Source organism: Perissodus microlepis, chromosome 17, assembly GCF_051167445.1.
Source record: "Perissodus microlepis isolate ML-2025 ecotype Zambia chromosome 17, ASM5116744v1, whole genome shotgun sequence".
Lineage (NCBI taxonomy): Eukaryota > Metazoa > Chordata > Actinopteri > Cichliformes > Cichlidae > Perissodus > Perissodus microlepis.
In genome coordinates, this window is record NC_140477.1 from 12,846,299 (window position 1) to 12,865,817 (window position 19,519).

General features: G+C 36.5%; 1 protein-coding gene and 1 long non-coding RNA gene across 2 annotated transcripts; both read left to right on the plus strand.

Annotated features, from left to right (window-relative positions):
* The first annotated feature begins 627 nt into the window (after nt 1-627).
* On the plus strand, nt 628-6,747 carry LOC146369276 (uncharacterized). The gene is made up of 2 exons (XR_014797406.1): nt 628-2,011; nt 5,263-6,747. It is a non-coding gene; the product is annotated as an uncharacterized LOC146369276 (long non-coding RNA).
* A 5,271-nt stretch (nt 6,748-12,018) lies between these two features.
* Nucleotides 12,019-16,438, plus strand: lepb (leptin b). The gene is made up of 2 exons (XM_084910278.1): nt 12,019-14,597; nt 14,744-16,438. The coding sequence occupies exons 1-2, from the start codon at nt 14,373-14,375 to the stop codon at nt 15,053-15,055; spliced, it is 537 nt and encodes a 178-aa protein (XP_084766404.1). The 5' UTR covers nt 12,019-14,372; the 3' UTR covers nt 15,056-16,438.
* Nucleotides 16,439-19,519: the final 3,081 nt, after the last annotated feature.

Sequence of the window (19,519 nt, forward strand, 5' to 3'; positions counted from 1 at the left end):
TGGGCATTGACCAAATACATTTTTAAAAAAAAAAAAAAAATCTTAATTTCTTATCTTGGGACTCCACAAGAAAGCCAAGAGAAGGGTGTGTGTGTGTGTGTGTGTTTTGTGTGTGTGTCCAGCGAGGGTCAGAATATGGATTATTTGAACGAAATAGTCGTCGAAAACAGCCCCTTCCAACTACCCCTTACCCCAACCTCCTCCCTCCCCCAGCTTGGGGTCTGAATTAATGTGCTTCTATTTTTGGTTCTCCCGTGTTTCCAGGGGAAACCTAATGACGCAATGACGTCAATGCAGGTCACCAGCAAGAAGCAGACTGGAGGAATTGAGTGGCTTCCATTAGAGGTTTTGCAGCATTTTCCGGAGAGGAGGGAGGAGGACCAAAATGGATTAAGATTAAGAAATGCACAGAAATAAAAATAAATGTAGAGCGAAAATGAATGGGAGGCAATGTGACTGACGTCTGGCGAGAGAAATGACGGAGGGAGGGCGAGAGGGGGGTGGAGGGAGGAGGAGGAGGAGGAAGGATGGAGGGGGGGGGGGGGGCTACTGCTGCATATCAATGGGTGCCGTTCAAATTCCCAGGGATTATTGGAGGGAAAAAAGAAGGGGGGCGGGAGGGCGAGAGAAAAATGATGCACGCTTCCTCGGATCGGTGATGACTGGGTGAGCCCATTCTATTTTTATTATATCCTCTTTGCTTATTGTTGAAGTGAGTAAAACAACAACCTGCCGTTCTGTTTTCGTGGTTATCGACTGTGTTGCTGTGTACAGAGCCATTGAGAAATTTACACCACCACCACCCCCTCCCTAGAGTTTGATGGTGAAGCGTGAGTGGCCGGTGCTTCCTCCGGAGGGGAGACGTGTTGATGTGTGATGATAGGAGCGAGAGGTGGGGGGTTGGCTTGGGGGGTGGTGGAAAAGATATTAAACTAAAAGTGTCTTCGTGTTGACTTCCACCGAGTTGATTGCAATTCTTTATCATTAACCGCAACGGTGGACGTGCTCTGCTATTCCGATGCAACAGCAATTCTGCACATATTCACCGCTGACAGAGAGCGTGCACCGGGAGGAAATACATTTTACTATCTATAATTACAATTCCGACGACTGGCCGTAATCTTTCAAACACTGGAAACACCATTAAAAGGATCAATGCGATACTTGCAAGCGGTCTAATTGCAATGCCAGTCACCCAACATCTTGCATCAGTTTTGGAGAGTGAATGTAAACGATTCCGGCGAATTTATTTAAGATCGAGCTATCTATAGAAATTGAGCTGGCTGATCGTCGTTTACCAAGAGGCTACTTTTCATAGCCGCGCGTGTGTGTGTGTAGGTGGGGGGCAGTCGTGCGCGTGGAACCTAGAATAAGTAACGTTACTCCTTTTTTTGGCTCGGAATAGCAAAGATTCCCTTTCCGCCGATGCACGCGCTCGCGCACGCATACAAATATTGCCCACTTTGCCGGCTTTCAAATGCGTTATGGCAACAAGTGCCAGTTCATGCACGATCAGTTCGTCCCGCAGATTACAAATCGACATGTTGGCTCTTGTTTGCCTGCCTTTTTAAATTTCTTTTTCTTTTCTTCTTTCTTTCTTTTTTCTTTCTTTCTTTTTTTTTCTTTTTTTTTAGTTTTGATTCTTGGTGTGTGGGGTTTTTTTTCAGCCTCGCTTTTAACCAACTCCACTTTCCAGTCTTTCCACAAATTGAGCTCCGGTGCAGGGCGTTCACCACGCGGGGAAGAGCTGGTTTCAGCACCATGGACAGATCACTTGTACATTTCAGGACCATGGAGAGCGCTCTTCTTTCACCCATCGTTTTTAGGCGCTGTGGGGTTTTGTTGTTGTTTCTGTGAACACTGGACTAGTCATTCTTTGCTGTAAAGGTCGGCTTGCCTCTGCAACTTTTGTTAAGAAGGAGATCCTAAAGTGGCTGAGGGCCTGCGCAACCGACACTACGAAAATGAGATAAATGGAGCCCAGTGAAGCCATCATCGTTGCATTCATTAAGTAAGTAAACGATCAGAACGCCCTATCTTCCATCGCTTTCAATCGTATATGAGATTAGTTGGGAGAAAGTAAGATATATTTAGAGAAGAGCAGAAACTGACACTTTTCCCCCCCCCTCACATATGACGCATGTGGTGAGGTAAGTGTGGCAGATGCCTACGTGTGCAGATGGTCCAGTGTGCTGGTCCCTATCCGCCCTGGGCTTGATGTAACACCCATAGGCAAAGGCCCTGTCGTCCAGATGTGGTCGTGTGCTGTTCGTGCCTTCTCAGTACACACCACAAAAGCCGTTTTTAAAGCACCCCCACCCCCTTTTTATGAACTTGTTCTTTACTGGAGCGTGAAATTTTATGGTCTATGGAGTTAGACTCATAGTTTAGCTTGTGTGGATTGTCTCACTAGACTTTCTCTTTGTTTTTTCTAGATTTGAGGTGGATCTTTATTTCAGATCATTTTTTCATGCTGCACATCCAAGAATATTTCCTGTACCGATCATTGCATGCACATCTTCAAAATATTTCCCATAGTCTTTGATGAATATGCATTATTATGACTATTATTATTACTACTACTATTATCATCATCATCATCATCATCATCATCATCATCATCATCATTATTATTATTATTATTATTGCTACATTCATGAAACTGGCAATGCTGTCTGCATGATTTGAGCTGTGTGAATTGTTCATATTGTGTTTACATTATTTCTTACTTTTTCAAACTAAAGTCTCACTGTGTTTATAGGTAATGAAATTGACTACAGCATGAAGCTTTTTTTCCAAGACTAGTGTTAAACAAAAATGGTGTGAAACAGCATTTCATTGTATTTTGTTGTTAGTAAATGTTGAAAACCAGAGGATCAAACCAAACCTTGACCAAGAGACTGTATATAAAAAGTTTATGCGATTAGCCCTGTTGCACCATGTTATCTGTAGCCTTCAGCAGGAGCAGTTATGAGTTTCAGCAGGTGGTGGCTCTGCAGGTAGTTATTTAGTTTCAAAAAGGGTGTGGCATATTTAAATCAGCTGTACCTGAATACCACTGTACAAAAAATACAGCTAAATTATTACTTTTACCACTGTCGTCTTCACATCGTAAGGCATACTGATATAATATGGTGGCTGCTGTATTATATTTCATATAGGTTTTTTTTATATCTCTGAGGTTTATTTGTCTAATTTAGCCTTTTAGAGCTTTTTGATAGTTTGATAAGGTAGTTTGGTCTGAGAGGTTTGACACATTTGCAGCTGATGAAGCTGAATCAGAGATTTATTAGTGATGGTCATTTTTCTGTGAGTCACATGGGATAGAAAAGAGCTATTATTGTTTCTGCGTGTGACAGAAATGTAATGTTAAACAATAAACTTTTCTCAAAACTAGACTGTAGTCTTTATGATCAGGCTACACAACAATGTTCACTTCAGACATTCTGTTAGTGGGCGGCTATATAAACGCTGACCTTCGTTTTGAGAAACCAAACTCAAAAGAAAGCGATGTTCACTGAACTTTTTGCTCTAAATATAAGGAAAACGTGAATGTTTTCATTTCCTGGAAAGGCATGTGCGGGATTATCGAAAGCTGAAGTTCTTGAATGTGGAGATAGTGGGATTAGCTTGAGGAAAAAGAGATCCCATTGTTCCCTGAAGGATGGGACTATGTAAGCTCACTAGTGTCCAGCTGAGATTAGTCAAAAGTTATGTGGCACTGAAGGCCAACAATGAAGACTTGACTTATCAGGTGACAGAACCAAGCAAATATGCCGACCCGTGTCCTTTTTGGCCTGAGGGCTAAAGAATTAGTGGAGTACAAGATGGTTGCACACCAGTTTCATCATCACTAAGCGGTGACAATGTTGCTCTTTGAAAATGCACCAAGAACATCAAAGACCACGCCAGGTCCACAGTTACAGTTCCTGTCCCTTGCGACATCTGTGTGAATGACAACCTAATTTTCAGCCACTGGGGTGCCACGTTGCCCTGCTTGCACTGAAGTGAAGGGGTGGTGTCAAAAGCTCATTTAATTTTTCGTCTCTTGCAATGCCATGAGGAATTCTGAACTTAAAGTCTGCATAATATTGAACCTTTCTCCATCTGTCATCTCCATCTGAGGAAAAATTACAGCTACTTCTTTTTGATCTTTTGCTGATGGAATAAGGGAGAGACTGTGTGTTATTAGAAGAAGATTCTTGTAATCAACCCATTTGTTTCATTCCTAAAGCCATATAAAGCTTCTGGTTGTACATAAATACATACATATAGTTTTAACTTATGTGTGTGCGTGTATCTATCTATCTATCTATCTATCTATCTATCTATCTATCTATCTATCTATCTATCTATAGAGGAGGATATATATAGAACTTGCATTTTTTTTACCACAGCGCCCTGGCCCCCTGGTTTATGTTAAAATTTAAAAAAAGATAGCTACTTAATTTTCTTTAAATTAAACTCTATTAAACTCTAAACCTGGCAGTATAAAATTTCCACAGTGGAATTCATCAGAAATCCATAACCTTTGCATGGTTAGGATTCCGCATCTATCAAGATCTCCAGCTACCTATTTAAAAAGAAATCATACATTAAATGTCCAGTTATACACTGAATCGTACCCTCTTAAATGTAGTCATGTTAGTGTTGGTTGTACACTGTGTTGCTACCGAAGCAGAAGAGATTAGATTAAGAACTGACCAATAGGCAAATTCAGCTAGTAGTTTAACATTTGATCAAGCTGATACAGAAATGTAGAGCTAGACTATTTCAGCTCCATCTCCCTGTATGCTTTACTAATGTGGAAGACATCGACTCTACATTTTGTCATATTCTTTGTCATTTTCCATCATTCAGGAAAATGACAAACCACCTTTAAAAACACGAACATATGTTTTATAAATTCATGACATCCAAACCACTTCTTCGTCATTCTGCGTTTTGACCAAGACTTGTTAAACAGAGAGCGTGCGAGCAGTGGTCTTCCCGACCATGATGACTGAAACTGCTAACTGCTGTTTGCTTATCCACACCGTGGAGTGTTAAAGTCATTTCTGAAATGCAAGTCTAAAATCAACAATTCACAGTTTATTGTTAGTGGACACAAACCCACAGTTGTTCTGCTTTCTGCACATTATTCCAAGACAATTAAAAGAACAATTAGAAAGATTTTTTGGTTACTATGCAGAAACTGCACTTTTTGAGGGAGACGTGCCTTATAGTCTTCTCTCATATTTGTTTTTTTTTGTCTTTCTCTAGGTGCTGTGGACGTTCTCTTAGGGAACAAAGGATCAAAACTGTCCTTTGTGGGTCTTTTTGCGGTCTGGGCTTGCTGTTCCTAAGGCAGTAGCCAGGAAGCCCTTACCCCAAAAAGTATCTGCACTGGATTCTGGCATCTGAAGCAGAAATCACCCTTTTTTCTTTCTGATAAATCATTGCAAATCTTCCCTGTGAGTTTTGAAATGAGGACACTATATATTTATTGTATTGAGTTGTTTTAAGAACCTAAGCAAGGTGTAGCTTTTGATTGGTTCGAAACAGAAGAACTTACCTTTTTAAATTGGAAGAATTTGAGAAGCTTAATGCAGGATGTGGCACAACACACGTCTGCAACCTGAGAAAAATCAGATCGGAAAGAATCTTATTACAGTAAGAAACAGCAAGAAAGAGACACCAGCTTTATTCATCAGTCTGGTAAAGCTCCACTTTCCAAAGTGAGCTTTAATATCAAATTTCTTTCTAGGAAAAATCTTATAGTGTGCCAGTTTAGACATACCAGGCAGTGTAATCCATGTAGCAACTTGTCTTACTTTGTCAGATGTAAAAAAAAAAAAAAAAATTCCCACTTAGATCTGTCATATCTCATTAATGTGGAACACTTTTACTTTTTCTTTGTCATGCAATGCAAATAATGCATTATTCCTTTTACATATGTCGGCACTTATAGGATGTTACTAGAAAAATCTTACAACAGGTGCTGTCTTCATACATTCCTATGTAGACTGTGTTGTACACGTTCAATGATTTTGTATCATCTCTGCCCAATCAGTTGTTTATGAAAGTGCATAGAGAAATACAACATGATTGGGTAAGGCATTTATGACTGTCTGATCCTTTGTACACTTTCAGTGTATTCCAAGTGCATCTATGCCTTCCTCATATTTTGATGCTACCGTATAGTGGTGTACTATCGTAGAAGAAACTAATAGGATGGTATTTTCTCATTGAGACATACATTTTAAAATGTAACCCCAGAAACCGCATTAACAGGATGTAAATAGTGACTAAATAAGCTAAGAGGAAATGGTTGTGTAGCTCCAAGGCTTTGACGTTCTATGTGTTACATAAACATGATTATTTATCCTGCCAATGCCACAAGCCTTCACAATGTACTTTTTATACATCAAAACCCGAGGCACTTTCTGTGCACTTCACCGGCCATGTGACTTCATCGCTTGGGGAGCGTTTTTATGCCTGCATATAGCACACGAGGGTGCATGAGGCATTCTTTACGGTATCATGAGCAATTACAATTAGGAGCACATGTTAAGTGATGTTATGCTGATGAGCTTGTCCCTTATGGTTATGGCAGTGATCAACTTTTTGCACCCTTCTACTCCTTTGACACTTTTCTATTTCTCTCTCTTTCTCTTCCCTTCAAAACCTCTAGAAGCTTCCTTGTAGTAACGTGAATGTTCCCTGTTAAATGTTGTGCCTTGTTAAATAAAGCTGAAATAAAATTTTGATGGAGTATTGTGTTGTGTTTTTGTCAATCCAGTGTCCAAACTGCAAGCATTGTGTAGTTTTGATCAGTTATTTCAGCAACATATTCATATGTGCAGGATATTAAACTACACTTGTTTCTCTGTTGGTGATTGATGAATGAATGGGTTGTGATTTCTAACTTGTTTCACAAGGTGTATCAGTGACGTTTAAGAATCCAGCTCCTAAAAATATCAAGAATTTAATTTGATTTCTATTTTTAAGCCTGAAAAAACAACGCCAGCAAATTCCAGATGAAGTCATCCACTCTTCCTGCCTTGTGGGTTGTTACAGTATCAAAAAGACTAATAGGAGTGACGTGCTTTTGCACAAGGGCCTCTGCAACTACTAAATGACCAAACAAGTCTCTGACTGACCTTCTGATTGGAGCTAGAGATTCACAGTTAAATTTGTGTGTCACGCATAGCCTTGGGAAATAGAGCAGTGCCTCATCCATGATAGGGATGTAGGTTGGTGGATGCACTTTGGCTCCTTTCAGTTGTAATGGAGTAAATTGAATCGGTAACCACAGGCAAGAGATGGTAGATAGGGATTTTTTTTATTTATTTATTTATTGTATTGTTATACACATATTTCTTTATATCAGTAGCTTTGGATAATCATATACAGAAGAAAATGCCTGGAAAGTAAATGTGTGGCATTATTCTTGTCTTTACAATAGTGAACCATAAAGTAATTTTACTCTTGCCTTCAATAAAGACTAAAAGTCACATGTAAAGATTTAAATTTTAATACATTAGACACTGAAATTAGTTCCTAAACCTGCACAGTTACAAAAAGATGTTAACACAGATGTTAAAAAAAAAGAAATGAGTGCCATAGAAAAGTTAACCTGGTGACACATGAACTCTGGTTTGGGATAAAATTTATCCTATGTAGCTGGGATTAGTTGGACCTGATAAGTATAAAAAGTGAGATTTATCTAGGAATAGTAAATTGCTAGGTTGTTACATAGTTGCTACAATTTTTTGTTTAAAATGTATATCCTCTTGCAGAGATAATTGATTTATTTTATAGCATAACATAAGAATAGTGTGCAGAAAAGGTAAATCACAAAATCCCAATAGCAGGTTAAAGTGAAATACATTCAAACTAACTACAGTAAATACCTGGAAAACACCACACAGTTGTTTGAAATGTAGTTTATTGTAATTCACAAATAAGACCCTTTAAAAATTCAAGGCCTTAAATGCTGCGATGTTGTGTTTCATAGAAGATTTAAAGCTTGAAAGGAAATTCATAACAGAGGAAGAATTTTACACTGTGCCGAGAGTCAAAACCGCTCATCTCTGGGTGAGTATAGCCATCCAGAGGATGGATTGAGAACTGCAAGACATGGATCTCTGTTACAAAGACTAACGGAAGGATTTTAAAAAGCACAGAATAATTCTTAACAGTAAAGTTTCTTCCTGAAATGTTTTCACAGGGATTAAGGGTTGATAGCAACCTTACTCAGCTAAATGTCCAAATGCATACTGGCAGTCTCCTCCCTATGAGGTATTCAACACAAGATTACGGTAAAAGGCTGTAAATGTGAACACTTTCATGCCTTGTTTAATTTATCAAAACATACTTTCAAAGATCATGTCTGTGTTTTTATTCTCAATCTTGCCAAGTACTATCCATTTATTGTGAGTTGGCTCAGCAGAAAAGAAGTCCATGTATTTCTGCTGCTGGCAGGAGTGGAAAAATTATTGTTATTCCGACCTCTGGAAATGACGCAAAAGAAAGAATCATGCACATCTGTTAGTTGTCTTTAGCAGTTTAATCATTATCTTTCTGTAGTTTAGGATTTCTGAAATCAAAACACACAAATGTAGTTACATGAAATGTAATTAAAATGTGCATACCACAGTTAGCACAGAGTTAGGAAGAAATGTATGCATAGAGTACACAGGTGTGATCTTGTTTTCAGACAAGAAAATTACACGCCAGTGGATCACAACTTTGTAACTTTGGTATAATATCTGAAACTGAGAGCTACATATTATCAAGGTACGAAAAAAAAAAGAGATATTTCTTTTGTTCTAAATGGGAGAACAAAATTAAAAAATATTTATATATACAGTTTTCTTTCAGGTCTTAAAAGTAGGTAAATACAACCTCAGATGAACAACATCACATCATGTATTACTCTGTCATAATGTAGTCAACAAAAACTAATCTAAGAATGACGAATGCAGAAATGTGTGAAAACCTAAGGGGATCGCATGATACAATAGGAAGTAGAAGCACCCTGAGCAACAATAACTTGAAGTAATGCCTTCATCAGTAGCTCACATCATTGTGGAGCAATTTTGTCCCACTCTTCTTTACTATGTTGCTTCCATTCATTGAGGTTTGCAGGCATTCATTTATTCTTTCATTCAATCTGGTTAAGATTTGGACTTTGACTGGGCCATTGAGACATCTTAAATATTTTTTTTTTTCACTTATTCTTTTGCATGATTTGCTGTTTTGAAATCAGTGTCCTTATGATGACCGGTGCTGTGTTCGATTTTCTGCAAATGTGGTGTGGTGCGTTCTGGCCAAATATCTCCACTTTGGTCTCATCAGTCCAAAGGACATTGCTCCATAAGTCTTGTGGTTTGGTCGAAGGCAGCTTTGCAAACTTAGCCTGTGCTGCCATATTCTTTTTAAAGGAGAGGGTTCTCTTCTGGCAACGCTTCTAAACCTTCTAATGTTATTGTCATGAACTTTAACATTAACATGCTAACAGAGGCCTGTAGGGTCCATGATTTAGCTCTTGGGTTTTTTGCAGTTTTTCTGAGCATTGGACAAGCTGACCTTGAGTCAAGGCCGAATTTGCAGGGATTTCCACTCCTGGGCAGATTGCCAACTGTCTTGAATGTGTTCCACTCATGAATATTCGTTCTTACTGTAGCAACAATTGCTTCTCTAAGATCTTTACTGGTGTCTTTCCTCGTTGGCATTGTGCTACCATACACCTGAATGCTACTGACCAAACTAGCAAAACTTGTGCTTTTATAGATATAGTATTTCACTAATTACATGACCTTCTAAGGACCAGGTTATCTTTATTATGTCCTGATACATAAAACATTACAATTGAAAGTGGGGGTACTTTCTCATGACTCTATACTTCAGAGAAATATTCAAATTTAAATGACAAGGCCAATTTTTCCTACTGATCTTTAATAATTTATTTTTATCTATTAATAGAGGTAAAGTTAAGTGAAGCTTTAGCCTTTTAAAACAAATTGAAGTAAATTTTAGTTTAGTTTTAGTAGTATGAAGTCTGCAACATACTAAAGGAGGCTTTAGTAACCGCAGCAGTGGCACTGCACTCATGTGATGATGTTTAGTATGCTAACATTGACTACTACATGGTGTTGGAACCAACACAAAGCATAGCTGAGGCTGATGGAACTAACATTTGCTTTCCAACTGCAAGACTTGGAAGTCAAGGCGTAAAACTCAAAAACAGCTTTATTGTAAGCCCTAACAAAACACAAAACAATAATACTTGATTAAAAACACAGAACACGGAGAGACACAACTAAGAGGGACAACACAGCAAAGAACAAATGGAGAGTAAGACTATATGTAAACACCAGGTAATTAGGGAGATGGGAAACAGCTGAACGGAATCTGACTAACACAACAGGGAAGCAAAACTAAGAATTCATACAAGACAAGAGCCTATCAAAATAAAACAGGAAGTAACAAACACTGAGACAAGGACTAAGAAACCAAATAGGGACACGACTGGTTAGACAGAGAGGTAATGTTCCATAGCAGACGCAGAGGACAAGACACAGAGACAAAGCTGAGACACAAAACTAACATTATAACACAAGAAACTATGATAAAGGAATCTAAATAACAAACTCAGAGGCACTTATGAAGAACTAACTAAAGACTAAAGAGTACAAAGTATAAACTTGAATCATCTCTTAATGCAGAAGAAATAATCACAAGATCGCAACAAAACTCAAAACATCCCAAAACTCAAAACACTGGGTCAAAGACCCAGAACCATGATATTAAATGTATATAAAACTGTGGGAAAAGTGATTTACAAAGAGCAGGTTGAAAGTGAGCTAAGTGAGGTAAGTGATATCACATATAAAGCTGACAAAAGGAGGCCAGAACATTTCATTTTAATAGCTGATTTCTTTTTAAAGGTCAGTCCTGTGAATCCTGTCTGCGGTGACTAATCTTTTGGGAGGTTTAAATCCTCTGCAATCATGTAATAATGCTTTAGTCATGTGTATTAAACCACAACTATTTCCTTTGTAGACGAGTCACTTGGTTTCAAAAACGCAAGTATGGGTGGTAAAGGTCAAATTCACTTGGTGCTCTGCCATGTTAACTTACTGGAAGTGACCTGAATACACTTTCCAGTTTTCTCCTCCCACTTGCCCATTTTTGCCTCAATGTATCATCTACTTCAAAAACAAAGTATTTCCATCTGCGCTATGTTATTTCTGTAATACAAAGGAGCAACGTGGAGTACATATTATGATACGTACCATCTCAATATATTACCAACAACAATTAAAATTATGGGACTTTTTTGCATTTAGCACAACTAGGCATCAGCAACTATAGGATCGGCTTGGTATGACCTCTGAGTTTAAGGGGAGATTGATGCATGATGACAAATCCAACCAAGCTGTGCTTGTGAAAAGAAAAGAAAAGTGAACAAAGCAAAAAAGAAGAATCTGTTTAGTGGAATATGTCATATAAATTATCCACTTTTCTGTCAGGAAAAGATGGGAAAAAATTGCCTTTATATACCACAAATTTGTTAGATAGTAAGACAGAAAGCTGCATAAATACAGCTTAATTATGGAACATTGTGTTTTCTTTTTATTTTCAGCTTTCATTATCTGTGACTGTCATCTTTCCAAAGAACTCAGTCTCTTTAATTTGAAGACCAGCTCAGATTAATTGTGGTTGTTATTATTATAATAAACATAATTACTATAGTATAATTATTATTATAAGCTGTCAACATGATCAGCTTAAGGACTGATTACCTTCTTGACTGAAAAAAGTCCGTTTCTGTTATTTTCTTTGTAATTTTATAATTTTAATATATATATATATATATATATATATATATATATATATATATATATATATATATATATATATAACAGTGCATATACAGTGCATATATATATATATATATATATATAAAAATTATAAAATTACAAAGAAAATAACAAAAAGGGACTTTTTTCAGTGGACTTCTTATATACATATACATATATATATAAGAAGTCCACTGAAAAAGTCCCTTTTTGTTATTTTCTTTGTAATTTTCTTCACTGTAATATTTTTCTTCTTGTTGACAGAGAAAGTTTCTACCAACAAAGGATGACTTTAGGATGTTTTAAGAAGTAAGCTAAAGTGAATGTGCAGGTTTAGCAGGGTTTTATTAGGACAGGGGTGAATAAAGATATCGTTATTACCCATATTTTCCTAAACCTGCAAACCCGGGAAGTTCAGCTCCAACTCGCAACTTAAATATTTAGACTAAATCAGATATCAAATGCTTTTTAAAAAAATATCTGAAACACTCTATTGTTCAGTTCTTTTTCTAGACCCCGTACACAAATTTACTTGTCAGCCAGAGAAGTTTTCAGTGCATTAGGAATAAGTCATATGTATGTTATGAATATTTTCCAATTATTTTTTAATTTAATTTTATTTTGACATTTACTTTTCAGTTCAATTCATTTAGGTTTAGCTTCAGTTAGTTTCCAGAGTGAGTGCCTCAGTTTAGTTTCTAATTGTTTGAAAATGTTTAGTTTAAGTTAGTTTAGTTTTAAAATCAGCACAGACAATAAAAACACAGACATTTTTGAAAACAGCTCATTCACAGTCTCAATAGATACATACACCAAAGCCTCATCAGGCAAGTTTTCATAAAATCTTTACAGAATTAAAAAATATTAAAACCAAGCATATTTACACTTTAAAAAAAAAAAGAAGTTAGTTTTCCAAGTTCACAAAATCAGTCCAGTTATTTTTAACCTTTTTTAAAGTTCTACTTTTGAGTTTTATTTTAGTTAACTAAGATCTTTTTTCACATCTTTTTAGTTTTAGTTTTTGGTTTAGTTTTAGTTAACTATAACAACTTTGACAAGAAACCAGGAAATATCTGAGGAAATTGGAAAGAAAGCAACTGGACTTTTGAAAAGGAACCTAAAGAAACCTAAAGAAGACAATTCCTTAGCTATTTTCTGAGTTCTTGGTAGTGCACGTGCTGGCTCACTGGATTGTTTACAGGTACAGAGAAAATGATTCATTGTGAATTAAATTAGTTACAGACATGCTATCCCTGCAATGACGCATCTGACTTACAAAAAGTGTGTTCTGTTGCATTTTCTTGCTTTTTCGGTTTTAAGCTTCTGTTGTGTGGTACATAAAAAGAAGTATAGGTATATTTACATGTATAGAGAACACGATTCATTGTGAATTTAATTAGTTACAGACATGCTATCCCTGCCTTACAAAAAGACGTTCTTCCATGACCTGAGAACTTAACTGAGAACCTAAACAGACAACCCAGAAAATAGCTTGTCAACATGTAAAATAGCTATCAAAAAAGAAAACAAACATGGAAGCAATCAGATAAAACGGTCTATTTACCTCGACGGTACCCTGTAAAGGTTTGAAGTCCAAGATTTTAGTGGTTTTCCAGTCATCGGCAGATTCAAAGGTTTCAGTGTTCAAGGATCTTCCACACAGTTCCACTTAACTCTCATGCCGTCACTGGTTTTTATTACTGATTCCATTCCTGATCACGGCTAGTGAACTCTCAATGAAGTGAAGCTCTGACTGAAGACAAAGTGTAATATTCCTGATAATGGTAAAATGAAAAGACTGAACAGAATGTACTCCTTTCCACACACGCAGATGAGTCACAGTAACACCAAGACAACATTCAAAATTCAAAATCATACCGATATACCGTTATTTGTTTCCATTTAAGAGGTTTACTGCATCAAATTTTTTTCCAGCAGACATTTTGCAACTCACAACTGTTTATCAGAAACATTAGAAGAAGAGCTGATAGGATGACTCACTTATACTAAACAAGAAGAGTTCAAATAGCACTACATACACATTTTCTTTTAAACAGCTGTACTGCATGCACTCTGCACTGTGCCAGTCTGCCTACACATTTTCCAGTAACTCAAAGTTAAGATTAAAGTGTTACATTAACAGCTGGCTTATACTAACATTGTTAATGATCATCTTGGGGGTGGTGGTGGAATAAGAACACGTGTGTCTGAGTCAGAGTGATCTGTTTTCTTATTGATATTTAATGTGAATTTCCTTTTTAATCAGTGCATGTTAAGAAGTTGACCTACAAGGGTCAGACTTAGGTTTAAGATGTATCGTGGGGGGGATAGAGGAGGAGAACGGACCGAGGCAAGACTCAAGTTCAGAGCAGACTATTTAAATGTTGGAAACCTGCAAAGAAGCCAGTTAGAGGAGCACATTTCAAGAAATACAGGTAAGAGATTAGATTTTTTTCCCCACAGTAAATGCAAAAAATATCCAGAGGAAGACGTTATTAAGGTTATACTTTATTTTTTTTCTGCATGTTTTTATTATGTCTTTGTTTATATGGCTTTTTTCTTTTTGTCTATTTAATGAATTCGTTTTTCTTTTTTAGGATGCGTAACATTCTGGCCCTTCTCTGCGTCTTTCTTATGGCAGCTCATCAGAGCACTAGTCTTCTCACAAAGGGAGAATCCATCAGAAACACCATACACAACATTGTAAACATTGCTCAGATAACCCTTGTCCACATTAAGAAACTAAAGGTACCAATATATTGATTATTTTTATGTTAATGTGATTTGCTGTTTGTTTTCATTGCGTATACTGTTTTCTGCCTAAATTTTCTCATTGAGGAATGTTTTTATTCAATATTAAACTAAGCTTACGTATTATTCTTTTTTATTCTTAGTTGCTGGCTTCACCGATAGGTGTTCCCCCTCCTTCCATTGTAGGACTAAGTAATATAAGCCATGAGCTTGGAGTTTTGGATAATGAACTGCAGCAGCACCCTTTCCTCATCCAGATTCAGGCTGATGTTTCCAGCTTGGAAGGAAGGGTGCGCTCCCTCGCCTTATCAATGGAGTGTCCCCTTAAGCCCAAACCAGCAGTACAGATGGATGAGAGTGTGTTCCCAGACAGCCACCTTTACATGACAGTGACAAAGGTGCAGCACTACCTAGAGGAACTTCTTCTCAACAAGGGCAAACTCAAGCTCTGCTAACAAATTTAAGCTTGATGCATATATAGTAAGCCAGGACTTGCTATATATATCGGGACAAATAACCCAGTGTAGGCAAAGGTTAATTTGTCTTTGTGATGCATATTTTCTATACATATAATTACTACGTGGACAACTGTCAGTCGTTAAAAGCATGCAATTAATTCCAATAATTCAGCGATTTGCAATATAATGAAAAAACCTATAAAGGGCATCTTTTATTTCATACAACAAATGTTTTATAGGGTTTTACAGATAGATTAAAATACTCATATATTTTTTAACAAAAAACATTTTTTAATACTTTATGGCAAACTGTTTTACACACGTTTGACATGGTGTGTGTTTTGAGGGTCAGGATGGGAAAACTGAGACACTACATAGTACTTGGAGGTTGTGTGAATAAGCATGATTGTGGTCATTTCTGCCAGTAAATAAAACTAATGCAAAGAATTGCATGGTGCTATGAAACTACTGCCAGAGAAAGCATATAAGACCTTTTGATGACTGTGCAATCTTAACTGTTTTTTTAGTGGATGCTTGTCTCAGTGGTCTATTGAGCGGAATCATTAAGCTAAAGGTTTGTGAAGGTTCTCAGTCATCCAGGTCATCGTAGTCAAAGGAGCTTGCAAAGAAAAGCGTCTGGACTTCTTTAAGTTACTTGAAGACGTTTCACCTCTCATCCGAGAAGCTTCTTCAGTTCTAAGGTCAAATGGTGGAGAGTCCCAGATATAAACTTAGTGGGACTATCCCCCCACAGAGGGACAAAAGGACCCCCTGATGATCCTCTAATCGCCTGAGCCAAGGTGTGAAACTGGGTGTGGGTCCCAATCAGCCAGAGTTTCGGGTGTGTTCATTGTGAAACCTGGCCCCACCTTATCATGCGAATTCCTGAGGTCAGATGGCCCAGGCCGATTAGAGGATCATCAGGGGGTCCTTTTGTCCCTCTGTGGGGGGATACTCCCACTAGGTTTATATCTGGGACTCTCCACCATTTGACCTTAGAACTGAAGAAGCTTCTCGGATGAGAGGTGAAACGTCTTCAAGTAACTTAAAGAAGTCCAGACGCTTTTCTTTGCAAGCTCCTTTGACTAAGCTAAAGGTTATTAGGATGTGTTTAAAAATGAAATGTGTTATTTTTTTGTAATAAAGTTTGCAATAACAAATTCTGTCATGACTGATGCTCTTCTAAAATTTCAAATATTTAAGTCGTACATTTAAGACTTTTTTCACTTGTGTGTTACTTTGATAAGAAATCTTTATTAAAATATTATGTATGACATAAAATACAGCTAAACTTAATGGTACAATGATACAGTTTTATAAAATAAAACAAGCCAATAGATATAATAAATTTAAATTTCATATATAATAATCTACAATAATGGCATTAATGTATATCATATGCTGGGAGCAGCATTTTAAGCAGCATAAAGAATTAAGTTTGTTTTTTATTATAAAATGTAGTTTTCAGCCATCATGGCTTTATTTTATTTTATTTTACCACATCAAGCTGACTACTGGGATGATAATAATATATTTACAAAAAAACAACAACAACAATCCTTTGCTTAAACTTTAAAGAAAAAAATGATTATTCTTATATAAGAATTTCTACTAAATTGAATTTAAAAAAAAAAAAACATATATCATTAGGCAATAATTTGTTCACAGTTACCCATATTTCAATCTAATGATTCACTTTCTTCATGAGTCACTCCTGATTCATTCCAATCTAAACACCAAACTACACAAAAACAGAAACGAACTTACTCATTACTGATTACCCGTGAACTACAAAAGAGCTAGAAGACACTTTAATAACATGCAGCTGTTCAGCAATGAGGAACTACAGAGCAGCCTCTTAGTATGACTGTCTGAAGTGTGTGAGTTGAAGTCAGCAGGACTTCTTTTAGGCTTTTGAAGATTTTTCACTTCTCATCCAAAAGAAGAAACAAACAGAAAAACAAAATTTAACCCTCTAATTTTACGGCCATTAAACAACACTAAGCACAGTATGCTACACGTTTTGAAAGTGTTAAAAACTCTGTACCTTATAATGGAAATGTAACACAAGTCACCACAAATCGATGATGAATAATCACAGCACGAGTGTATGTGTGTGTGAAACGCTAACATGAAAAAGTAAACAGAGTTGAAATTCAAGAACTTTGATAAGGTTTTACAAGGTAAATCAGCAGTAAATTCTCACAGATCCACTCTTTTACATTCTAAGAACAAGAATAAGAATAACTTTATTTATCCCGAGGGAAATTCTTTTGTCATGTACATGCTCAAAGCAGCAGGAGAGACAGAGGAACAGATGAATAAGATATACAATATATACAATAAGAATAGTAGCATACAGTAATATACAGTAGGGAGTCAGTTCTTCATACTACTCAGACATGCAATAAAATATTATTACATACCTAAAGTGATGGCTAAACACACAAGAGGCGGTGCTTGTAAGCACTTTATGGTAAGTCTGCTTTTTGTGTATTCCAGCTGAGTTACATGAGATTCCAAAGAAAGTCTAACGATAACACAATAGGATTAAGATTTTTTTTTTAATATAGACTTTACAGTTATCTACACTTGGCCTTCCTCTGAAAGACGAATGACTGCCAGAAATATCTGTGTGATATGGAGCTGTTTGAGAGCAGTTTGTTGGAAACCTGCAAAGAAGCCAGTTAGAGGAGCACATTTCAAGAAATACACGTAAGAGATTCGATTTTTTTCCCCCACAGTAAATGCAAAAAATATCCAGAGGAAGACGTTAATATGGTTATACTTTATTTTTTTTCTGCATGTTTTTATTATGTCTTTGTTTATATGTCTTTTTTATTTTTGTCTATTTAATGAATTCATTTTTCTTTTTTAGGATGCGTAACATTCTGGCCCTTCTCTGCATCTTTCTTATGGCAGCTCATCAGAGCACCAGTCTTCTCACAGTAGTTCTTCATACTACTCAGACATGCAATAAAATATTACTACATACCTAAAGTGATGGCTAAACACAAAAGAGGCAGTGCTTGTAAGCACTTTATGGTAAGTCTGCTTTTGTGAATTCCAGCTGAGTTACATGAGATTCCAAAGAAAGTCTAATGATAACATTATAGGATTAAGATGTTTTTTTTTTAACATAGACTTGTTGGTGTTCCTCGCCTTTACAGTTATCTACACTTGGCCTTCCTCTGAAAGACGAATGACTGCCAGAAATATCTGTGTGATATGGAGCTGTTTGAGAGCAGTTTGAAAGCATGTTTATTCTATTAACTTATTTATTAACTTTCCATTGATTACTTAGTAAAATTCTCTTTTTTGAATCATACATTAGCCCGTGCTAACAGAGCGTTTAATTGTTATTTCCTGGCGTGAGAGAAGCTTCTGTAATTAGAGGAAATGCAGGGTTACTTTTGTGTTAGATAACAGTGGCAGGGAGGAAACAGTGGGTTACTACTAACAGCTGTACTGAAATGAGGTATATACTTCTGTGGACCTGTTTTTTAGTGCTTATAATTATTAGGCATTCTTAACGTTACATTGAAGTTTCTCAGTTATCTGGTCTAACGTGCCTTTGCTACACAACAACGGCAACAACTGTAAGCTATTAAGATCATACTACAATAAGAGTGAATAACAGTATGACTTTTTATCAGAGAACATCTGGGATGATGTAGAACATAGTTTTATGAACAATGCCAGGAAATAACCAAGCACTTCTGGTTCACTTCTTGTGAGCGTGGTCCCAATATATATGAACAACTCTGAGTAACTGCAGTACACATCATTCCTCAAATGTAACTCACACAGAAGTGAATGAAGAGACCTCAAAACACCATCATAAGCTCCTTTTCACACAGAGATGGTTGCAGATTGAAATTTTAAAAAAGAAATTCAACTAAAAATATTAAAGTTTTCAAAATGTTTATCTTTGTGTTTTCCTAAAATAAACAGCAAGGGTTGAAAACAGACATACCGACTTCAAAGATGGTTGGAAAGAAGTTAAATGACATAGGTTTTATGGAGTTTATGTTTTACTTACCAAGAGTGATTGTGCTTTCATAACATGAGTTCATGTGAATGTTTGAATTACACTGAAAATAAAACAGAAAAGACTAGAAAACAGGTCTAATCCTAAGCAAACGTTATTGTAAGTCCAAATTGCTAAAATAGATTAAAAGATATGGTTGGAATAAACATGTGTAGATAAGCTAAACTAGCTAAGATGATAAGCTCAGGGTAAGAAAAATATTTTTGCTTTAGCACATATATTTTCAGCATTTCTTTAGTATAAGATTTAACTTTGCTACCCTCCTTTAGTTAAAGACTAACAGTAAGCCTTTGGTTGCACTTATACACACATTATAAACCCATTTATATATTGTATTTTTTTAAACTTGGAATAAATTTCCCACTAACTTGCAGGTCCACCCATTCACATTCAAAGAAAACTAGCCTTTT

Coding starts and splice junctions, on each gene's coding strand:
- lepb (XM_084910278.1), top strand. CDS start 14,373: ATGTTTTTATTATGTCTTTGTTTATATGGCTTTTTTCTTTTTGTCTAT. Junction 14,598..14,743: donor TCCACATTAAGAAACTAAAG/GTACCAATATAT, acceptor TTTTATTCTTAG/TTGCTGGCTTCACCGATAGG.